Below are 25,471 nucleotides of genomic sequence, written 5' to 3'. Positions count from 1 at the left end.
ACACTGATACAAATAGGTCTGGATGAGCAAGACACAACTGCTGCAGCCTCTTTAAGGGGAGAGAATATTTAAATCTTCCTGTCTGCTCAGCCCTTAGTGTAGGTTAGACCCACACTTTTCCTGTAGTCACAGTTCCCAAGCGCAAGGGAAGCCATCTCTGAACAGGCTGTCATGTGCCTTAGTGACAGGAACAAAAGCAGTGATGTGCATAGCACAGAACAAGTGTGTTCAATGAACTAGCCCATTCTCATTAGACCCAACACCAACCCAGGTCTAACTTGCCACTTCTGAGAGAGCCACCATCCATCTTCTTTAGGACTTGTGTTGCTCCTTTGAGAGCACAAATCACTCCCTGTCCCTCAGTGCCCTGCAAGCCACCAGAGGGCATGGTATAGCTACACCTCTGTCAAACTGAGTAATTTTGTTGACTACTGAAAAGGCGGGTTTTTTCCCCCTTCCTTTCTTCCTTTTCCTCAGAGCACCAAAAACAGGCCTGACAAAAAAAAAAAAGACCGTACAATCTTGGTCACACACTGTCAGTTTTATACTCTCGGCAAAGCACAAGGGACTGTAAAAAACATGTTCTCATCCACGCTGCTCACAGAAAGTACAGCCTGAACACAGGGTCCTTTCCAAGCTGGGCATTTGGGGAAGCACCACTGAGGCTGAAGGCAGTACCTGCTGAAGATCTCACCACACAAAAGCATAGTGAAAGTACATGTCAATGTAGTGGATTCAAAAGTCCCCTCAGGAAATGCTGAGATAGTTTCCTAGTTAGAGGCAGCATTAGGTGAGCACCTATAACCAAGCCTTCCATTTGGCTCAAGGTCTGAAGCCATTTCTTGGGATGTAAGTCTAGGCTGGCTTTCTTTTTGGTGCTGCCTTCTCATTATTTGTACGTTCATATAAAAGCCCTAAAATTTATATGCTAATTTCTTCACCTTCCAAGCTACACATCAAAGCCATTTTGCATATATACTTTTTTAGCAAAGACTGCCAAGTTTTTAATTCATTAAAATGTAATTTCTCTTGTTCTTAGCCTAGCGATAGCAGCTGAAAAATGTTTGATGCTTACTTCAAACTACACTGATGGTATCAAATAATGAGCAGATAGGCTACTGCTGTGTAAACAAAATGCATCACTTATGTTCGGCAAGTAATTCTAAAGAAGAGCTTAGAAACGAACTGTGTCTTTTTCCAGATTTACAGTTGTGCCTTCTAAAATTATTTAAATAATACCTTTATTCCTCCTATTTATAATGTTTAGGTGTATAGTGGGCTGCAGGCCAAAACATTAAATTTGTAATAGATGAGGTCCAACACAAAAAAAATGAGACTGGGCCTGTAAGTCTTTTTGTTTAACAAAACTAGGAAAATCAACTAGAATCACTTTCCGCATAGTTCCCTTCTGAGTTGACACACAGCCGCATACAGTGCTGCCTACATCCAAAGCATTTGAACATCTGTCATTTTTGCTTTCACATCTTCTACCAACAGAAGAAGGGTTCCTTTGAGCACCAACTTGATCTTTGGGAAGAGGGAGCCAGGTCTGGTGAACAGGGTGGGCGCTCAAGCACAGTGATATTGTTATTAGCTAAAAACTGCTTCACAGCCAAAGCATTGTGGGCTGTTGCATACTGATATTTTCTGACCAAGTTTAAGAACACATCTATATTTGAACACACATCCACTTGTACAAAGCAAAATGATCAAGCTGAGCCTTGTCGCACTGTGACAGGTTAGAACATCTTCTATAACCATCTCTTCATCTCTCCACTCCCACTCTTGGTTCCCAAGCTATAGAGTTAGTCTCGTTTTTTTGAGTCAGACCTTGCATGTAAACGCGAGCTATCCTTGACCAAAGAAATATGAGGAGCTGCTCAGACTTTGAAAGATACACGTGCAGATAAAGAACATTTTCTGTATTATTGGTGGGCAACAGATAGTAATTCAGTACGTAAAAATGTTTCCAAAATTATCTACTTTTTAAAATATTTCCATTATTAGCCTTTCTAATCAGCTCTATTCATGTATTTTTTGGACTAGCCAACACTTACGAAGAAAAAAAACCAAAAAGGAAATACAAGAAATATCTAACCAAAATAATTACAAAAAAGAACAGTTTTCCATGAATCTGGACACTTACCTATAAGCATGATTACTAATGCGTCTATGATGTAGTAACCAAACAGGAAAGGCTTCTGCCAGACTTCCACACCAAAAACACCAGTGAGCAGATATGCTGCAATTAATACCTACAGAAAAAGGATAAAGTATTTTCAAACCTTTACTTCTACAGGCACAGAATTTTATCACCTTAGTACAAATGCAAGATTAAAAAAAAATCAAACAACTGTTGTTTTTCCTCCTGGCTCCACTTTACAGGACATTATGCTGCCATCCCAAAACAATTACTTCTAAGCAGCGAAGCAGCTTCCAGGGTCACCAACAGAATAATTTTAAATGTATTAAATACACTATGCAAGCAACTTCCCTCCTAATGTGTGTATCTGTTGGCCTGTGGTATTACTAACATTCCTTTGCAAAACACTCAATTTCTAAATCCTTTCTTAATGTCAAGTCTCCCTACTGCAAATGCACTTACTTGTATTTGTATACAGACTTCAGTACTAGCAATGAAGTTATTTTTGCAGCTCAGCACCCTGAATTGATCATATCAGAATAAGTGAGAGGGGAAAAAAAAATCTAAGCTCACCTGAAATAATGAAAGAATTAAATTGCACATGAAGATATAAAATAAAAGGGAGGGAGCTGAAATCTTCCCTGGTTTTTAATTTGTTTGACAGATAATATCATTATAGGACACAAAAAGAAACGTGCAGTCATACTGCATTAGAAGTGAAAGGATTCAAATAGAAGGCTCATGAGTCATCTGACAAAGTGCCACCAATTTCACTAGAGATGTAAATGTAGTTTCTGCTCTCTCTTCACAGTTAATTTTGTGACCCAGCTGAGATCAGAAACCTTAAAGCAGTCAAACCCCTATAGCTCCTATAGCAATACCTTTCACATTCATTTCATTACTTGTAGCAGCACTGCCTACAATTTATGGCACAAACTGATGAAGTTTTACCATTTTAGGCATGTAACATGGAAGCACAGCACTGCCTGTGACGCAGTGGTTCCCAAGCTCTTGTGCCCTTTATCCTCTCCACCTTGAGGGACCCTCCTCTCTCCCTGGAAACCTGTTTGCTGGCTCAGACCAGGCCATTACCCTTTGCAGTCCATTCTGCTTGCCAGCACGTAGCTAGGATCACTGCTGCCTCACTCCTTCTCTAGACTATTTTGTTTTCAGCTGTTTAATTTTTCTATGGGACTCATAAGGGGGCACATGTTTCATGCTATATGTCTCAACCTCCTAAACTACTCTAGACTTGGATTAGGAATGAATTACCAGCATTTACTTTAGCTCTAAATTAAAACAACATTAATTGTAATGCCATTTAGAAGACTGTATATTCACCTGTTTATTCTCGGCAACATTCACTCACCTTAATATCGCTTCTCACTCTGGGATGACAAATACTTTCCTGTTTTAATTATATGATAGATTTTACTACTTTCTGTTTAGTTTTTTAAATGCTCATTTTTACCACGTTATGTTTTTTCCTTCATTTTTAACTTCAATAAACACATTTCCAGTCTTCTAAATTAAATTGTTTGCTTTAATTTAAAGGTACACTGATTTTTTTTTTTACATAACAGGCTCAAGATCACAGATTAGGAGCAGAATACTGATGTCCATTAAACTCCCTATTACATGTAGATATAGCTATATTTGACTTTACTTACTTCCTTTATCTAAACCAAAGATTTTTGCCCTATCAGTACATAAATTTTAAAGAGTTTTACTTGAATGAGACATTGCAGAACTGGGTGTTTGAATCGCCTCTGCAAGAACAAGGGATCAACAGAACCACAATGAAACTAGTATGTTATATCCTGGGCCATCAAAGATAGTAAGTCAGATTTTGGTCTAAATGAAGGACATTTATAATGGGTTTTACAACTGACTACAGCAGAGCTAACATTTGGCTTTCTGAAAAAAATTGCATTATATTATCCGTAAGACATGACGGATAGACTCCTGGCCACATCAAAGTTGATGGCAAAATCCCAGCTGGCTTTGATGGAGCCTGAATTTACCCTCACACGTTGAATTCGGAATAGACTTTTCTGGCAGATGATAAAAGAGGAACTTCAGTATTATGCGTTAATACAGACAGTACTTTATGTGGAGACGTAAGTATCGCTGTCAGATATCAGCACACCTCTAGGAACAGGAGCGTAGGTGCACTTTCCCTTGGGGAAATCCCCTACCTTGGGATTTTTGATACAGTACTCAAAGGTTAAGACTGCCTCTTACTTAACAGTTGTGGATGAAAAAACACCCTCTGGCTTCAAATTTTTGGTGTGTTGTTTTTTTAAGGACTCGTAACTGAGATACTGGTACCAATGAAATCCATAAGAATAATTATTTTGACTTCACTGAGGCAATCTCAAAGCCCCTCTTTAGAAAGCCGGATAGAAGAGAAAATGGTTGTCCCACTTGATCTAAGCTATATTATCCAAAACTGAAGACTGTAAAAAATATTAGACAAAAGCTAAGTGTGTCAGTCAGCTCTGTAAATTAACTGCTTTTAGAGCACTACTGGTAAAAAACAATAGTTAAAATGTACAGCAGTGTTCCTCAGTGAATAATTCTACATAAGAAAAGACGGCCACCTTTCTGGTTCATGTCTCTGACATCAATCAGCTTTAGCACCTTTCAGATATAATCAGCAAGTAAAAATAATTATAATCTTCTGTAAAATGATAAGCTCAAATTAAATAACACAAGTAAGGGTTTTATACCAAGTGAGCGTCAGATGTATACAATCTGGGATTCCAACTCACTGCAGCATCTGACGACGCAAATTCTTGTCTTGCCAGTGCCTTATCCATGAGGACGTAATAGTCCTTAATGCTTACAAGGATGTGGTACAGTGTTAATTTGTAGGCCTTTCGATATGGCAGCCTATGGCTGAACAGCGGGACAGCTGGCTTCCGAGCAGTGGCTCCCTATATTGTCACAGCTTTGTAAAGCACAACAGTCACCTTTCTCTCCCTGTAAAATCAGAATATTACTTCTTTAATGTGGCATTGGGAGAATTCTACATAACCATGAGGCAGTATAACACCTCAAAATCTCCTAGTTTTAGTCTTTTAATTGCTCTTTAAAATATTTGATTTTTTTAAAATTATCTCTTTCATGTCTTTTCAGTGCTGTAGGTGTAAATTTTGTGAGTAAAATGTAGATTACGTGCCTACGTGCACACATTTTTTTCTACCATTTCTGTTTTACATAGAGGCACACAGAGTTTGCTCTGTGATGCACTACAGGGGTTTTCATATTTTTTTTTAAATATACAGGTTATGCTTTTAAATTATGATTCTATAAAAAAAACCCCAACATTAATTCTACTGTAAGATTAAATTTCACTAGGATATTCCAATAGCTCTAATGATTCATGTGTTGAGATACATGCAATGCAATGCTCAAACTGCACATCCAGCAAAGTCATTTAACACACAAAGTTTCTTTTATCCTCTGAAAAAAAATTGCACATTTGCCTATAAAAAGTAAAAAACATCAATTTCCTACAAGTCATTTCGATAGGAGTTAGCTTTAGCGTGATGTGTAATTTTTCCATTTTAATTTTTTTCTCAGTATTTTTTCTTTCAAAAAATAGTTAAAGGTGGCAAATTCAGCCTACAAAAATAGTAATTTTCATGTGTCTTTAAAAAGAGGTCATTTTGCATTTAGACATGCAATATGTGATAGGTAAACAACCAAACACATGTGGAAGATCAATTAACCAAGAAAGCTTTTATTAGAATCATAACTGAGTGGTTAGAATGAAGCAATTTGATGCAGAAAGAGCCTGTGCACAGCAGGTTCTTCTGCTTATATTTCAAATAGATACACTATGGAGTTTCCCTCCGGTAAGTGAGTACTGAGTTTGTTTTCCAGCTGTGTCAGGACACAGCAGGAAGAAGACACCATGGCCTGGCTGGCACTGATTCCACACTGCTATCAGTTCTTTTACTTCAACATTTCCAGTGCCCTCCTAGGTTTGGAACTAAATAATAAGCAATATGATTTCTTCACAAGATAGGTCATGTTTTCCACAGACATTTCAAATTTTCTTAGAAAAAGTCTGAAAGTGGATATCTTTTTAACTAAAATAAGAAAGATTCTGAATCTTGATAACATGATCAAACAAAGACACACTTGCATCTTCACTTTTCTTTTTAGTAGAGACTTTCTTTTGCCTCTTGGAAGAGACAGAAGTTTTTTAAAAATGTGATGTGTGCGTTGCTCAGGATTTCTCTGCCAGCTCCTGAAACACTGGCTGACACAGTACTTCCCAGGAAAAGGTCATATGAAACATATTTCATCTTGAGTTTTGTAACTGCTTCTCTAAAGAAAAGCTGATATGTGACATCCAAAATCCCCTTCCCCCATTTTGACTGAAAGGAAGGAGAAAAGTAAATTCCACAACGCTTAATTTGCTACCTGTTATCATACACTTCATTTATTTGGAGTTACAAGGCAAGCAGAGCATTCCTCCTGAGAGCCTAGCTAGGACCATCCAAAGCCATCGGGCAGAAGCCAAAAGCATCTCAAATCGAAAACCTGGAGCTTATGGTCCAAGCATCTATACCTTCAGGCATGGCTGTATTTAGGATTTCTGGTCATACCCTCCTTACAGGGCTAGGGCAGGGCCAGAGATTGCTGCTGTTGACTTTCACATTTACTGCTTGTGTTTTTTCCAAGATTGCCCCTTGGCTGGTGACAGTGATAGGAAGGAGTGTGGAGTCGTCTGGGTCACTCTAGCTCTTATGTAGCTCTTATTTTCACTTTTAAACTTGTATTTAAGAACATAAAAGGGTATCTCCCTGTTAAGCATAAGACAGCACAGATGTAAGCGGAGGTATCAATACATCATACTAAGGAAAAATCAATATTTTGTTCCCTTACTATGAACTCAACAGCAGTGGGTTATGAAAAGTAACAGCGGGAAATACTTCATTAGAGGAATATTAAAATTTTTAAAATAAAAATTGATTTTCAGACCATCCAGAGGACATCTGTGAAAACATATGACAGGAAGCCTTTCTCAGGAAAGCTTTATCTTTTTTTCTCCAATAAACTTAATTTGTAGGTATTAACTTCCCTTGGTTGGGCTTGTGATGAGATTTCTCACAGAACATAGCAAGGGTTTCTTTTTTAGCCTTCTCTTCATAGCCTTCAGCCTATGAACTTTGGGGTTTTGTGCTGGCTTGAAAGTGTATGTAAATGTCTAGATGCTACGGTGCAGAGAGGCTCCTCTCTCTGCATCCTCCCCTGCCCACTGAGGAGTCAGCAGGAGATAGCTCATTGTGCTGAAGGGAGGAGAGATGGGAAGAGCTTTCACTGCTGTAGACACCTCCTCCTTGATTCTGGACCCTCAACTGTCCTCTGACCAAGTATCTCTCAGATACATTATAAACATTTTTCAAGTTTACACACCACAGTTTCCTGTAAATGGCTGTCTGTAATCAAGGCTAATTGGAGTGCCAATTACAGCCCAGCTAGCATAATTAGGTTACCAATTCTGATGAGTCATCAAGTCACAGAAAAATGTGATGTGCATAAGTCCCACAAATCTCCGTATTTGTAATGAGGTATTTTTTCATGAGGAACAGCAGCTCTTTTTATACCACAATTAACACAGAGCCAGTGAGCGAGCTGTCTGTGTTTATATACAGTGGAGCTGACTCAGCAGCAGTGTCCTGGGAGCTACATGCCGATTTAAGTTTTCATCAAGGTCAACATTTGTCTATTTGCACATTTATATCAATTACTGTATTTCCTGAGCTTTGTGGCGATAATGAAGTCCAAAGTTCCTGGCTACCATCAATTTCAAAAGCGGAAGCAGGGGACTAGACCACCTGAATGTCTGACATGCCAATGCAATAGCATCATATTGTCAGTGAAACCATTTAAGACAGAGCAGAGGCACATTTGCACAGCAATCCATCTGGGAATGCCACAGAGGAAATAGTGAACAAAACACCAGGAATCAGTCTCAAATCAGCCTGCGAGTGCTTCTGCACTCTCTGCCTCCGCATGTGACTGTGGGAATACCTGGCAGAGAAGCTGTGGAGGAAAAAAACAGCAAGGGGAACATTACCTTTCTTACTCAGCATCAGCCATGTGCTAATGTCCTCTGTATCCTCTCCTAGGGAGGAAAGCTACCTTTAATAGTGTACCCATCATACAGAATTGCTGAATGGGTTTACCAAACAAGAGTAAGGCAATGTTTGTTGAGGAATTAGGTATTAACTAGACTAGTTAGTACAGCTAGAAAAAAATAAATTATGTACTTTCTGGTGTGCATGAAATGCCGTTGGGGCTAATGGAAAAAATACTGCCTTGATCTACAATTTCTGTCTTATCTTTGTTCATAAGCGATCACAACTCCAAAAGCTACATTTACAGATGGGAAAACTGACATACAGACATTTCGATAGTGCAGTCTTCCACCACTGTTGATAACTGTGCTATATAGCATCAAAAAAATCTCTGCATGTATATGCTTATCATTTCAACTGTAGCCAAATCATCACAGAAGTTACTAAAAAGTGAGCATACAGGACAGCAATGCAGCATCAGAGGGGAACAGGAAACAGTACTTGTTAGCACCTTGCATCTGAATTATTCAAAGCAGTTTACAAACTTCTGCAATTCAGCCTCACCACAAATCTGTCAGGGAAACATTATTACTGTTCTTTCCCAGATGGGAAATCACTCACAGAGGCATAGGTCACCAAAAGCCACTCAGAGAGTTAACAGTACTGCCCTGCAAGTTGATACCCGCTCCCATATTTAACCACTAATACAGTTTGGATGTTGTAGCAATCCAAATGAGTTTTCTAAATATTCACATGTATATGTACAGTCATCATCTGAGCAACAAGTGACATTGGTTTGAACATAGCTATTCCTCTCCTGCTGGAAAAGCTTCACTAAGAAGCCTTACACAGGCATGACTGAAACTTGCAGACCAGCTGGCTGCCTAATGTCTTAGTCCTGAGCCAACTTCTTCTCCCTGAACCTGTTTTGTAGGGGACAAACCAGATGTACCACATCTGGACCACCATCTCTGAGTTGTTCTCAAACCACTGGATTCTGATTATGTTTACAGAAATACATCTGTAGCCATTAATTCAAATACTATATTTCCATTAAAACACATATTTGAATATTTGTTAAACTTCTTTTCAATTACATATATTTGGCTGCACTTTTCATCTAATCGCTGCGCAACTCAGGAGACTGGGGTTGTGCTCTTCAAGCTGCAAGAGCCTGGCTACCTAAGAAACAGATAAGCCACACCAGAAATCCCAGCACTGGGCCCTCAGCAGTGCAATGAGCTTGTTACTGCTGCTACTCATCTATGCACTGAGGCCACCACTCCCCATGGCTCCCTGGGCATATTTCTGAAGAGGTCCATCTCAAGGTATGGCTGGACGCAAGCCAGCCAAGAACTCAGCTGGAGACTGGCTGTGGACTGATACATAATTCACATTACTGAACACCATTCCCAGACAGGAAACCTCTAATGGTATGACTTTGACTTTTTTCCAAGGATAAAACTCACTTGACAATAGTTAATGCTCACTGTATAGGCACAATGCTATTTCCATTACCACATTTGATGTAAGAGATGGTAGAATTGAGAAGGTCTAGTATTGTATACTGTATAATTACTGTTAATAAACACTACTTGGACAAATTCACATCATGCCCCAGAACCTAGCAGTGGCGGTAAAATCGCTTACGGCTTCAGATAGCATAATGCTTTTTGTTAATACCACAAATCAAATACAGTTAAATTTATGTTCTCATGGGCACTATTTGACTGCTAGGCTTGCTGCAAGTGGTTTTCTTCCTCAAGGCAATGAATCTCTGATGCTGACAATTTGCTCAAGAGCATTTCTTCTTTGCAAATGCAGGGAATATTTCTGAATTACTTTTAGGATTACGCTATTTCACATTCAAAATCTTGGCCAAATACATTTGCCTTGAACTCTATTTTTCTATTACTATAATATTATGAAAACACTAACATAGTTAAAAAAACCCAACTAAAATAGGAATGATAAATACTTACCACTTGGCTTATATCGTATCCCCAAGGAAGAAAAAGAACTCCTGTAATATATTTCTCCCAGTGTGAACACATAAAGTTAAACAAGACAATGCTTAAATATATATACATTGTATATACAGAAACTCCAGACTTGTCACCGGAACAGAGAGAAAAAAAAGAAAGCACAAAAATGGAGGTAGCCCAGCTATCCAGTCCATGGTCAAATAATTCTCCCAGAGGAGTACTAGACTGAGTCCTTCGAGCATGTTTCCCATCTATGGAGTCTGGAAGAATTGGGAAAGGAAAAGAAATAAAGAATTAAAACACAGCAAAAGGATTCATTTTTTTCACATACACTTCACCACTGCCTATATAACGTATGGAAAAAATACACTGATGACAGCAAACTGAAGCACAACACTCTCTTCAATACCAACATGTTAGGATTGCTCACAAAATACTGAATTCAGTTACTGAGTAACTTTCTGTCATTACCTCAGTTCTTAAAACCTAATGCCACTTTCCTTACAAGCTTTAGAAAGACATTCATAATGACTTGTCTCCAATGGTCTTCAACACTTTTATGTCAGTCTCTTCAATCAGTTCCTCAACGAAAACGCTGAAAAGTGTCGTAGGGCTTCTCATCCCTCCATTGGTGTTGTGGAAACTCTGAGACTTCAGATCACTTTTGGGGGTGATTCACCAAGGCAGCTGGGTTGCCTGATGCTAAATGCCACAAGGACTTAGCAGTTATGTGGCAGCCTCAAGGAGAAAGCTGCACAAAATGTATTTGTGCCTGTGCCCACATAAGGTATTTTAAGAGTCTTTCAGTTGCAATCTTAGGATAAAAGGGCTGGCAGTGTGCCCAGGTGGCCAAGATGGCCGGTAGCATCCTGGCTTGTATCAGAAATAGTGTGGACAGTAAGAGTAGGGAAGTGATTGTTCCCCTGTACTCGGCACCTTGAATACTGTGTTCAGTTTTGGGACCCTCACTACAACGAGCATGGAAGTGCTGGAGCATGTCCAAAGAACAGTAAGGAAGCTGGTGAAGCGTTTGGGGCACAAGTCTCATGAAAAGTGGCAGAAGGAACTGGGATTGTTCAATGTGGAGAAAAAGAGGCTGAGGGGAGACTTTATCACTCTTTTCAACTACTTGAAAGGAGGTTGTAGTGAAGTGGGTGTTCTTCCAAGTCTGTTCTTCTTCAGTCTGTTCTTCCAAGTGATAGGATGAGGGGAAATGGCCTCAAGCTGCATGAGCATATTAGGAAAAATTTCTTCACTGAAAGGGTTGTCAAGCATTGGAAGAGGCTGCCCAGGGACACCATCCCTTGAAATATTTAAAAGACGTGTAGATGTGGCACTTGGGGACATGGTTTAGCAGTGGACTTGTCAGTGTTAGGTTAACAGTTGGACGATGATCTTAAAAGTCTTTTCCGATTAACCTATTCTTTGATTATATGAGTCTAAGAATACTTTACTGTTAAGGTCAGTTATATGTTGATCACTTTTAATACTCAAGTGTTTGGAAGATGCCCAACCACTGTACCAGATCTCACTCTGAGATGCTCATTCTGAGGATTCAGTTCTACAATACGGTTTGAGGCAATCTGAGAGTTCACTGTTGTTGAGCAGGGGAGGACCTTCAGCCTGCTCAGGTGGTGGAAAGACAGCAAACACTACATTTCCTTCTAGGTCACTGAAAACAATTGGCCCTCAGAATGGTATAAAAAGCAAGGGAAATGGCACAGGGGAGGGGCAGGGAATGAAGGGAGAAGAGGAAGGGGGTTTAGCAGCTGTAACCTTTCTAAGTTGTATCATCAAACCATACCACTAGTCTCTTCTCTGAAACTGATGGTGAGAAACAGAAATCTCCTTCTTAAAGTTAAGCGTAAATACGCAGAATGAATCCCTTAGGAAAATGGACACAGAACAAACCTTACAGATTATTATTTTTATTCTGAATCTCAAAATAACACAGAGATTTTTTTTTCTCCTTTTTCACGTTACTTGGAAGGTACTATAGATAACAAGTACTAGCTATTGATGGCATCAGCAACCCAAAACTGACTAGAGATACAACTCCACAGAGTGAGACCAAAGATTCCACAGCTGCTATAGAACACATGCTACTTCTTCACATCATTTGGCAGTACACTCAGATTTGCTTAATGTAAATATACTTCAGGGATCTAAAGCCGGAAAACATGGGATTTGATTTTTAACAGATTTTAGACTATCTCCCTATTATAATACCTAGAGAGCTGTGAGACATCCTTCACTTGAATACAAATCTCTTGAGACAGTTCTCACAATTCTAAAAATTAAAGATCTCATAGAGAATTTAAAATATGTCTTGCCCCCCTCTAAAGCCACATTCTCTATCAATGTTGCCACTGAATCATCTGCATCTTGCTAAAAAGTGCAGAAAGAAAACTTAACTAGTAAATAGGTTTGTAAACATCCACAAACAGTATGTGGTCTTCCATATTTCAAGAACATCTATCCCAAATCAGAGAGAATTCAGATATACAGGTAGTACATTCTTAATGAGAATGATAGAAGATTAGTCTTTTCATAAACTATTTTACATTTTCACAAAATAGTATTCACATTGGATACTAAAATATGTACGTAAGTGGAAGAGCGGGGTTTGTTTTGTAGGAACATTTTACTAAAAAGAGTTAGGCTTATAATGCGGTCATGAAATACAGTACTTGTAATTATAATGGACACGGGGGAAAATACAGGAACTGTATAACATATGAGTAAAATTTGATTTTCACAAATCCTTTCCCACATTTTCCATGTGGTCTCACTAACTTTTTAAGAGATTGAAAATATTTTCTGTTTTAGGTTTCAGTTTGAAATCATTCATGCCAACAATGGTGTATATTCAATAGTGGAAATACACTGTCCCACACTTCCACTGCTTTAGAATTATTATGATTCTGTCTCGCGAAGGTTCATAAATCTCTAGTTTTACTAAAGTTTATATAACTTTAATAGTGGAATTCAAAATAAAAGCAAAGAGCATTCCATTTTATGGAAATGGAAATGATAACAAACCACCTTAACAAAGAGACAAGGAAAGACCAGCGTGCTAGGGAACTTGGAGAGAGAAACTGTGTCATTAAAAAGAAGCTGAAAGAGATTAGAGCTGCATATTTGGTCAGTTATTATGGCTCTCTGCAGTCTTCCAAAGGGAAAACTTTGGCCATGCAGAATTAAATCTGAGACTAAATATTTCACAAAGTGGTTTGGACAGCAGACACAAAAATCTACATATACATCCGTTCATTATAGCTTTGGTTGTCAACATCATATTCCTTGTCTTCCAAGTATGAAGAACTATAGGCCTCACTGGCAAATAACAACTACATTAAGAACCTCAGAAGCTGAATTTCCAGTGAGCTTTCTGGGGTGTCATACACTAACAGCTCCAATACGTAATTCTTATTTATGAAACAATAGCCACTTCATTAAATTCCCTAGAATTACATAAAGAACAGTTTTCACAAAAGAAACTGGTACTTCTGTTAATGATTATAGAGAGCTGTTAGGGAAATCTGGCTAGTAGTCAGCTTCAAAGGCCGGTTGTCCCAGTGATTTGTATGGTACAAATACAAAGAAATTCTGGACAAAATAGTTTTGGCACAAACTCGCCATCTGAACGGAAATGGCAAGGCATTCACAATGCAGGGGGAGATGTCTGCACAAGGGGATACACCAGATTAACCAAGATAGCTCTGCATGCATGGGATTGACAGTGAAAAGGTGCAGCATCTTTGCACAATTCTGCGGTGTAAGTCTAGAACACATTTATATCTAGCCTTGGTATCTTAAGTATGACACGCAAATGTATGGCTACACTCTGTGATGCAGTGCCTTATAAGAATCAGCTCCAAAAGAGACTGCCCGTGTGCAGTGCACATAAACATGCCACTTTAAGTTCCCACCCAAAAATTAGCTTGGTTGCACCATGTTGTGGAAAGACTAGTTTGGAATTAGTTAACTTTGAAAGAGAAAGCAAGAAAGCCATGCTAATGTGGCTCTCACTCCGAGATCTGCATCAGTTCAGATCTATGTCTTCACATCACTGCACACCAAGATGCAATGTACCTAAAAATACAGTTCTGGTATGATACAAAAAGTAAAAATGGAATATGAAACAGAAAATGAGGTATAGATGTAATGAGAGAAAAACAGTAACAGGAAAAGAATAAAAAAACTTCATCTCCATAAGAAGCTCGGGCCTGTCACCACATTCGTACCATTGTACTATACCATCTTCAGTACCATAAGCATTGAAGTGCCAAACAGGTTAAAACACTGTGCTACGTTAATTTTCCTTTTTCTCAGCTTTGCCCTTTACTTTCCCCATCCTTGAAAGCACCCTCTGCTAATGCAAGCATCAGGTAGATTCTCAGAATGTCACTGTCGGGGGACAAAGATTTTTAAGAAACCCAACACCAATGACTGATTTCCATCGTTTCTCTAAAAGATCTGAACTTTCAAAAGGGATAAGTTAATAGTCATGTAACATCTAATACATCACTAAAAATTGCTTTTTATTTAGGCTTATGACTGTTTTTTGCTCTTGGCTTTGTTTGTTTATTTGTTCTGGAAAGAGATCAATAATTTATCCACTACCCTCTTCATTTTGATAGCGCAGAGCACTAATGAACTCGTAGATAAAACTATATAAACATGTCAGACATACAAATTATTTCATTGTACTTTACCTAAAGCATAAGCACAAAAGGTGGTAAAAGCACTGAACAGCCACACCCAGGTGGGAACACGTCCAGGACTGGTACCTGAAATAAACCGGGTAGTGAGTCAAAGTAACAGTGGTTAACATCAAAGAAGTCCACCGAGATAGGTATATACGTATGAACACGCTGCCAGTGATTAGTCCAGCTGTTGATACAAGATCCCCATTTTCAACCATCAGTGTGGGTACATTCTCTTTAACCTTCCTCTTCTGACTGACATACCTGTAGAAAAAACCTTCTTGTTGGTCTTCACTTCCCTTGCCAAGTTCAGCTCCAGCTGCACCTTGGCCTTCCTGACCTCATACCTACACAATCAGGCAGCGTCCCTACACTCTTCCCAGGTTCCCTGTCCCTGCTTGCACTGCCTGCGCAGTTCCCTCTTGTTCTCAAGCTTGACCAGCAGGTCTTGACTCAGCCACACATATTAGCACCCCCTTTTTTTTTTCCTTGAAAAAAAAGGAGAAGCAAGCTGAATTGGGCAGAACCCAGGCTTCTGTTACTGCTCTGCTGATAAAAATAACTCACTGTTACTGCTGTTTTAAAGAAATTGATCCCTTTTCCAAAATATGTTCTTTTTAATTTACACATAATCCAATAAGGACTACAACTGCACTAAACAAGGGTGCAAGCAAAGCCCTCTCAGGTTTCTGGCATTTGGCACCAAACACAGGGAATACTTGCATGCAGAGGTGTGTCCCTCTTGAATTGGGAGATGCCAGTACCTAAAGCAGGGCCCTTACCAACTTTCTCTCAATGCTTCATCTTGCCACTCTGAAAGATCACAATTCCTGACTCCTAGTTGCAAATTTTCATATCGTAGAATAAAAGCTCGCTGTCTAGGAAATTAGGTCTTTTAATTCTGATCTTTCATATGGGCTCGATATATGATACTCAAAAAGCTCATTATGTTGCATGGACATTTTCGATCAATTGAGAAATGATGGGCACCATTCTTGTGTGAAATTGAGAATACGCTTGCATATAGAAATCTCAACTCTAACAGACTTAATCATGATTTCAAATGTCTTCAAGCCCAATGTGTACCTACTGGGAACGTGTAAAAATAAAATCATCCCATTAAAAGACCTATGCTGGATCTTCTTTTACTACAGAACTTAGCAAATATTGGTTGCATTGATAAAAAAAAAATCAAGTGTTTAAGCATGAGTTACATGCTACACAACATGCTAATCCTGAAAACTTACTACTCATAAAGAACTATTTTTCAACCGAAACTGCTATCAAATATCCCTCCCTCCAGAGATGTTGTGATAAAAGTACAAACAGCTCATGTCACAGAGTGCCTCCTGGATCTAACCACAGGCATAAAAAAATAACAGGCAGAAAAAAAACCAACCCAAACATAATTGCTTCAGGAAAAAAAAGTGTTAAGTCTTCTCCAAATTGTCTAAAGAAAACCAAAGCTGTTTACATACTATTTACCTGAAAGATGCTTACTACTTACTGTAGCCTCCAACAGCTGGTCTGAGAAGTCCAGAACTGAATATGCCCTATGCTCAGAAGCAATCAGCTCCAAAAAGTTTTTTACTTGGTCTGCCATGAGGAGCAAATACGGACTTGGACTTCGAAAGTCATAAAATTTCAAGAGGCATTTGTTTAAAAACTATTTCTTCTTTGTCTAGAAGCAGTCTTGAATGGGAGGATATGGAGTAATGAAAGGGGAATTAACTTGCTCAGGCATTGACTTATGTATGAGAAAATGTGAAACCAATGAAAATTTTATGAAGAACATTAGGGTGGGTTTTGACTGTGTGCTTAAATCCTGGCATACACTTCAAATAAAATAAGATATTACCACAGACTTCAAGAAGCACATGCTGAAACCCATATTTAGGGATGAAAATAAATGAGGTTTTTCAATAAAATTATCTAAATTTATAATGCTATGTGTGTGAGGTCAGATCCTCTTATATGCACATGAAGCCTCATTAAGGGAATGAGTGGAAGATTCAAATATCTGATACCTCTGTGTAACAATTAGAATTATGTCATAAACAGCTCACTAATTCTGAAAAATTACAACATGAGCATATTTACCTGAGGCAGTGTAGTCCCAGTCATAAAAAGATATTAGAAAATAAGTAACTAAAACCATGACAAATCCAGAGAATGTTAACAGGTTGGGAGCAATCCACAAAGGCACTATCTGTTATAAAAAGAAAAAGAAAAAAAAATCTAAGAAAAAGATATATTTCAAACTGTAAGTCGTATTTTAATTAAAGATCTTCTATCAGAAAAGGAGAAGTGTTCATATTTGTGAACATTTTCCCAGCCACCAAGGAAAGCTTCTACCGATTGTGTGTATCACAACTGAAAGAAGACTGCAGCACCCCAGTGTGGTAATGCAGCATTCACGTGGCAGGTTTTTATAAGCGTTCTGTTCCCACACTAAAACAAGGAAATGTCCTCTTCTGAAATATGTTAATAATTTCCAACTCAAAACATCAGCAAAATCAGACATTGAGTGCATTAGTTTTTAAGATCCACAAGATCTCCCTGTTACAAGAAGCTCCCTACTTCTCTAGGTAATTTTCTGCAGTCTCCCTCTTCAGTCATAAATTATAAACAGTCCATAAATTCATTTGACTTTATAGACTGCTGAAAAGGACTCCCTGTCTTTGCCTAAGCTTCTAAGTTTTGTGCCATTAACTGTTCTCAGCTATTCATCCCCTGCGACTTAAAGGTATTCCTTACACTCCAACAGGGAGTTGGAGTGTACAACAACAACAACAGGGAGTTACTCCTCCCAAGTAACACAGTTTCTCCAAAATATTTTCTGAAATAGCATACATAGTTTTCTATAAGATTTTTAGAAAAAATATATTCTGTGCAAACATGAAACCATTATTTTAAATCCATTTTCTTGCTAACATCATGTATTTTAAGAAGGAAACCTTCAAAGGATGTTATTATACTCGCAATCCCTTAGGCTAGGAGACCCACGATGAAAAACATTTACAGGAGGAAAACAGCCCCTCCTGCTGTTAAACTTCTACACGTACTTTTTTGATTCTTGCCAAACCTAATCTGTCAAGGTATTTGGAAAGCATTCCAGTTGAAAAATCCCTTTTATTATATTTAACGCCTCTTGTTTTTCTGGTTGGTATTATACTGCCATCATCCTATTTCACATCCTATTTCAAATTACAGGATGTTGGAGGTTAACCTGTTAAACATGTTGCAAAAACACAGTCTGAATTTATTAGTAGAAGGATACGTTGCAATTTTTATTATCTAATTAACAGGCAGTCGAAGTCTAATACATCAATGCTCTACATGATTAATGCAACTGGAGATGCCACTGGGGAGAATCACATCTGCTCTCTGGCAAATATACTGTATACTTGAACCTTTTAAAATACTTTTAGTTTCCCAAAATACTAACTGATTTCTGTTTTAATGGGTCTACAGTCATTCATGCTAAAAGCCTTAATACAAACAGTACATGCTTTAATATAATCAACTGCCTATTTGAATAATAAACATTAAAGTACACATATTTATCTAAAGCTCTGTTCAAACTTGAAGTATTCATTAACTAAGTCATTTAAGAGCACTAAAATTCTACTCATGCCCAATTCTAGCGATAAAATCAAAGTTCATAAAGGCAACTCGCGGGGGGGGGCATAATTTACTTCAATGGGGCTGGCATACACCTCTGTATCCCAGTGGGATTTCCTCCTTTTCCTCTCATTGTCCTGCACAAATGTGATTTCTCATGAATGCAAACAAAGGAGGAAGAGTAATACTCAGTTTGTGTAGCAGCTAAGTAATACTATTCATTATCTGTCAGATGGCACATGATCATGCTTTATTATAAAATACAAATCTTAATTAAAGCCAGAAGGACTGAGCATTGAACCAATACATTATTTAAAAAGAAATATCTATAGCTGCATAATTAGGATAGTTTGAAATAACACGTAGAAGAAGTTAGTTGTTACTCTACTGTTTCACACAGGTGTGACTATAGTTTCTTTCAGAGTGGAAAAGCTACCACGGATGGGAGTATCTCTGAGTACTCCAAGCCATTATAGAATGCAGGTATGAAACAATACCTTTCTATTTCAGCATTCAACGCGTTTTGGTAGCACATACTTGCAAAAATCACACAAAACTGATACACAGCACAGAATGACATCCTTGGAAGAGAAAAGAGAGGAAGGTAATGCTCAAGATTCCCAGGTGAATTTCTAATGTAAATGCACAAATTCTTAGCTTTCCTAATATTCCCACCACAGGTAAATGAGCTGGGCTATGGCAACATCCCATAAATTCCCACTTCTCCAATGTCAGGCTCTTCTTAATATCTCATAGCATAGGAAACACATTTTACAATTAATTCTGTAATGAATTTAAATGAATTACAAGAAAAACTTGCATTGCAATTAGGATTAAATTGACACATGGAAGGCCAGACCTAAATCACAAGCCTCAGTTCTCATAGGCTTTATTTTTTTTTTTTTTTGCTTGCTTGTCTCTGTGAATTTTAGGTTGTTGGGTTTTTTTTAACTCCTCTAGAATCTGGTGAAAATAGTCCCTGTGGAATGTTTATTTTCACTAGATTGGAAACTAAAAGAGAAACGGTTCATGTCTGTCTGTGACCCTATGCAAATGGATGTATTAGGATGTCTGAACTTGTTTCCCCCAGTCAATAAGAAGCACACTTGTATAGCCAAATTTTGAATGAACGTATTAGATGCAGTATTTCTTCTTAAAACATTATCCCAGCTTTACTGCATCTCCCTATTGCAATGCATTGTTCTATTTAAACATAAATGACATACAGTAAAATGTAAATTCAATATTATACGCTAGATCACTGAATATTATACTTGAGATCCTGCTCACAGTCTAGTTATAATGCTTACAACAGGTACAAGTTACAAAAAAAAATCAATAACAATTAAATGAATTAAAAGTTTCTTCTTCTAAAAGTAAGATTTTATCACATTTATTACAATACCATTATTTCACTTCTACTTCAAGTGAAAAGGTATTTTTTGGTGAACAAATGAGCAGAATTTTCTTGGACTGAGTTCGGGACAACAGTTACTGCCACACCTGGGGTACCTGGCTAAGAAAAACAACCATTCTAGCAACTTAAGGTGCTACTAGTATTTTACAGCCAGTTGAATTTTCAACAATACCTTTGGTGCTCTCTCAGCTTTGATTTTTATGTTTAGGAGCAAACAAGAGGACTCTACTGCAATCTCCCTTTCATATTGCTTTCCCATTTGCAACTGCATTTCCAGTTCTGCAGGACTCTGATTTGACCCAGCAGTATCTTTTAACATTAGACTGATTCCTTCTACAAAAGCTCAGAGCAATATAATTTCCCTTTAATTCCTTGTGATGCATCACTGTGGCACTCTTGCACCAGAAGGCAAAACAGAACATTCATTGCTCTACCTTCAGGGTTCAAACTGAAGAAAATGCCCAAGTACAGACATCACCTACTCTAGTCTCTGGTTCTGTACTCATATCTCCCAGTTTTGGCTACAGGTTTTCAGTCCTGTGCTCTGCTTTGGGTTCTGATCCAGCACAAACTGAACAAGAGCAAGCTCAGCTAAAATTTAAGGTTTAAAAAATTGTTAATTTAAAAAATCATTAGAAAAAAAAAATTAGAAGATCTCAAAAGGATGTTTTCCACTGACAATACTTTGCATTTGATCTCAAAAGAGATGAATACCCATGGATCTTCTAAACCAAATGAAACGCACAGTAAAGCCTTTGCTAATTTCCTATGCTGGACTCCAGAGTGCTGGAGGGAAGCTTTTCCACCTCCTTGGCTTCCTTGATATTGCGATGAAAAAGGTAAGGGAGTCTCTGAAGTGAATTACTGAATTCAGCTCCACATCTTTGAATATCTTTTCTTTCATCGTGTTCAGGTTGTTTTTTAATTCTGAAGTTAGGTAATATAGACACTTTCATGAAATTATATTGTGGTTACGAACAACACATTATGATTGTTCTGCTGCATCAAGCGTCAAGTAACACCCAAGTTACAGAACCCAAACATGGCAGATCCAATAGCACTCTGACCACATACATCCTTTTTAGTTTGGATAAATCTTTGTTTTCAAGTCTGCTCCAATTTAAGATTTCCTCTGAAGAGGCAGGAGCAGAACTTATTGCTTCCTTGGAGGTCAACAAAGTTCATACTTGAATATTCGAGATACAGCCCATTTTTTTTTGCCAATAGCAGCAAGGAAATTGTGAGTGGTTTTATTTTTAAAAACTGCAGATCATAATGCATTCAAGAGATGCCATCTTTGAATCATTATGGTGATCATGGTAACCGCTCTCATTTTCAGCTTCTTAGAGAAATGCCTCACTCCCTTGAGCAAGTACCCTCGGGAGAAAATGAGACAGCACTTGCATAAAATCGTGCTCACAGCATAGAGATAAAGCCATGCTGTTGTTAGGTGGCATATGCTGCATAAAAAAACTTGTACTAAGTAAACCTTTCAATGTCTGCAAAGCTGTTTAATGAAAGATGTAATAACGAAAGATGTAAAAATGAAACAGATGCTTTTTGTGTAGCAATCAGACAAAAATAAACAAACCCTGTTTTTCTGAAACACACCCCTCAAGATTCAAACACACTCATCTTAAATATAGCCATATATCCTGTAACATTTTTCTTTTATACAGATGTCCTAATTTCAGCTTTATTAATCAATATGTATTTTTAAATTAAAATACACACTGTGTTTAAAAGAAATTCTTACATTATGATGTGAAGCTTTTATTAAATAAAATTCTTACCTTAATAATTTTGTTCCAGATGGGTTGCATAATATACACAGATAAGGGATTGGTATCCACAGCACTGTACTGTGAAGAAAAAAGCAAACATGTTAAACAAAGCACTGAAAAATATATATTTTTCCATCGCTGTATATCCCTTCAGCATCTAAGAACAATCAGTCTGAGTGTGACTGGTATAAATCTATTTTTTTCTGATGACCATTAATACAGTTTTAATTTCATTTAAAAGCACTGGCTTAGTTTACAATTACCATGTTAGCAACTCTATTTTCTAACATAAAGGTTTTGGCTGGTGAATTGGCAAAGAGTTCCGTGGTCATATTTTACTTTAAAATTCTTGTTTGTTTTACAAGTTATCTTATATGACTCTGTATTTCTAATATATTTTGTATTTAATACCAGTAATGCATAGTCTGAGCAGCAGCTCATTGCTAGTATGTAGAACAGTGCATAGAAAATATGGTGAGTGGAATATTATATTGCAGAGATACACAGCTTTTGACATAGTCAAAACAGTCCCATTTGAACTATGCTAATTAATGCAAGGCGAAGTTATAATAAAAATAAGCTTCTAAAATAGCATCATTCATTACCACAATAACATTTTCCTACTAGTCAGGCTTGTAAAACTATTACATGTTTTATAAATTCCAGTAAGTATATAGCAGCGGTTCTTGCAAACAAAATATTTCAAAAAACTAAGACCACCCCGAAATGCTGTTGTTTACTTTCTCCTCAGAGGATAGTATCAAGTTTTATCCCACCTTAAGATTTCAGGTCACAAACTCAGAGTAATCTGCAGAAGAATGATCTTAGGTGGTAATACCAGTCACAGCCACATTCTTGAACCTTGTTGGGTCCACAGAGGAACAAGCTGAGGTGGTACACATAATTCTATCAGAAATTATTGGACTATGAAGGTGCATATATGGCTTAATTTTTTAGCATGATGCGTATAACTCTCATAAAGATTCAGATCTAAAACCAGCTTTGTCCAAATATCACATGAGGATAATGGGAATAAGATAAGGATATGTTAGACCACAATTTGTCGAAGCTGTTCACATGCAGAAGAGCTGTTAACAGAAGCTTTCATTTCACCTAACTTCATCTAACATCTAATTGTTCTCTACCTGATTAATTTATTGACCTCTCTCAGACAACTACTTTTTGGGTGCCACTGCCTCTGGTAGTACCTTTTTGAAGTCACTAATTACCGAAGGAGCCCAGACACCTGTATTAAACTTAGGCACCTTTTAGGTGACTGAAGTCCGCCAAGATCAAACTCAGTTTCAGTACTCTTATTCACCAGGCTTTTACACACACTTAACCTGATGACAGCTGAGCTAAGAGCTTTCAGTGGCCAAGTGCAAGAGGGATAAAAGATTAATGTAGCTTGCCTCAGGTTTTGAATGCACAGTCTATGACTTCTCACCTAATCTTTCTGAGGATATCAGGACAACGAGTGCTTAAGAACTCTTCCACACATTTCGTTTTGTCTGTACAAAAGATACATTTTGATTTCTTTCTGGACAAAAAAAAAAGCGTTTGCTTTGTTATTTTCTAATTTGTGGTTAAATTTTAATCAGAGCTAATAAATGTATTATACTCATAAAATTATTATAATACACCTACATGTTGTGAACACAATGCTGGCAAATATCCAAGAAATCACCTATTAGTAACTGGCCCGACTGCCTTTCCACAGGGAATAAAATGTACGGTTAGTGAAGTGTACATCACTGATTTTTTTTTCTCCAAGTATGGAAGTGTCACTTAAGTGTATCACTTTTCTCTGCTTCTGCCACATATTACTTAAAACATCAGATAACCCTGTCATCAGCAGCTTTTCTGCCAGAACATATATTAGAATTTAGATACATTAGCTCAGAAAAAAACCCTAGAGTTTTCGCTATTTTGTATGTACTTGCAGCACCAGATGCTGTATTTTATACTGTATCTTTCAAATACTGATTATATAACTGATTGATCTTTTGATGGTCCATTTGCATGCAAATTAACCCAGTGTTAATTGGCTGTGGGGTTTGCTTATGTTGATGTCAAAAATAACAAGCCATACAATACCTACCCCAACAGAACAGTCAGCTAGTACTTAATTCACATGAGAACTATGGAAAGAAAAAAAATGAAGAAAGTACAAACTATCTATTAGCACTACTGATTTTCCAGGTAACCAGGAATCTGCACAAAGTTTCCCTGTAGTTATTGCCCACTTCCTTATCTCAGCTGGTAGTCAAAGACTGTGTGAGGTATGTGGTAAATTACTGACCATCCAATTCAATGAATGCAGCCATACCTCGACAGAGAATGCACAAAGGTCAAAATACATGGTTTTCGTTCGTGCTTTGGCTTTTTCCTTCTCCCCTGCACCCCAAGCCTTCAAAGTCATGAATAAAATCACAAAATCCTAGTTATAAAACAAAAGAAAGATGAGGCTTTCACCCCAAACTACTAACTGGCTGCCCAGAACTCTTACTTGCTTGCAGGAGGAAAAAAAAGGAAAACCAATCTCATTTATTTAAAAATTATTTTCTTATACAGAAAACATAAGAGATTATATAGAGATTATATAATTCCTTTATTTTTATAAATGGAAAATGTAAGGGATTATGTAGTTTTCCAACATATTTTTATATAATAGTCATGAATATAAGACACAGTCAGCTTTTTGTTTGCTTGATGGTTTCCAAACTCAATCACCAAAAATCAAAACAGTCTTAAAAAAAAGAAGAATCACAGCATGCTTCTGTCACCTAAAGACATTTCAAGACCCATCACACTTCACTCTGTTCATTCCTATGTCTGTGGCTAACCTGTGGTCCCCTGAGCAGGGGAGGAACAAAGGAACATTCAGTAGATGTACAGAAGAATAGAAATTTGCTCTTCCCTTGTCAGCAATCTGGTTTAGCCAGACCAAATGGAACATCCAAGGAAAAAAGCATACCGCTAGTTGTCTGTCATGGCAAAAATAAAACTTGACAAATAAAATCTGCTATACAGTTTAACACTCTGCTTTTCTCTGCTCACAAGAAGCTACTAACCTCAAGGCCATGAAATCCCCAGGATTTTAAATCTCATGGCTGCTCAGAAAAGCAAAATCATTGAGTAACATCCTCACACTGAGATCAATGAACATGAACAGGAGAGTGCACTGAACCTGATGTAAACAAAAGTACTGCCATTTGCTATGGCATCATTCTGTCCCTTCCAGGGCACTCATATTAAAAAACAGAAGTGGGGGATAAGCCTGTTGCAGGTTTTTTAGTGCAAGACAAATGCTAAATAGTCCCCAGCAAACATTTTCTGCACTAGAAAAGGAATCTCAATTGGACTTCAGCAAAGAAGTGACTGGATTAATCTGAAAGCTCTGTTAATTATTTTCAAAAGAAGTAATAGTTGGGAGGGAATGGCAGTAGTGAGGGAATAGGAAAAATTACATTAATAGATTCCATCCTACTCCCAAGTTAACAAATGCGTCTGCTGGTATTTTTTTAAATAGCTGATATCACCTCGAAAGCCATCTGCTTTCCCCCTCTGTGTTAATAACACATAATTGCTGAGCTTGCAATGCAAATATAGACAGCAGACACATGTATACACACACACATTGACTCAGGTGGCATACCTAAAATGTGCTTTTACCCTGTGTTCTTGCATCTTAACCTGCATCTAGCACAG

At 37.7% G+C, this 25,471-nt stretch overlaps 1 protein-coding gene across 1 annotated transcript in view; it reads right to left on the bottom strand.

Moving 5' to 3' along the window:
* The window catches only part of LOC104059971 (ethanolaminephosphotransferase 1), a 60,084-nt gene that overhangs the window by 21,679 nt on the left and 12,934 nt on the right, over positions 1-25,471 (bottom strand). The window contains exons 2-6 of the mRNA XM_054057644.1: positions 21,770-21,838; positions 17,036-17,144; positions 14,945-15,019; positions 10,224-10,486; positions 2,147-2,255 (exon numbers count right to left, since the gene is read on the bottom strand). Of these exons, the coding sequence (XP_053913619.1) occupies positions 2,147-2,255; positions 10,224-10,486; positions 14,945-15,019; positions 17,036-17,144; positions 21,770-21,838 (625 nt within the window). The remainder of the gene's footprint in view (positions 1-2,146; positions 2,256-10,223; positions 10,487-14,944; positions 15,020-17,035; positions 17,145-21,769; positions 21,839-25,471) is intronic.

This window comes from Cuculus canorus, chromosome 2 (assembly GCF_017976375.1).
Source record: "Cuculus canorus isolate bCucCan1 chromosome 2, bCucCan1.pri, whole genome shotgun sequence".
Classification (NCBI taxonomy): Eukaryota; Metazoa; Chordata; class Aves; order Cuculiformes; family Cuculidae; genus Cuculus; species Cuculus canorus.
Note: the sequence above shows the minus strand (reverse complement) of the source record. Positions and strands in the feature narration are given on the sequence as shown.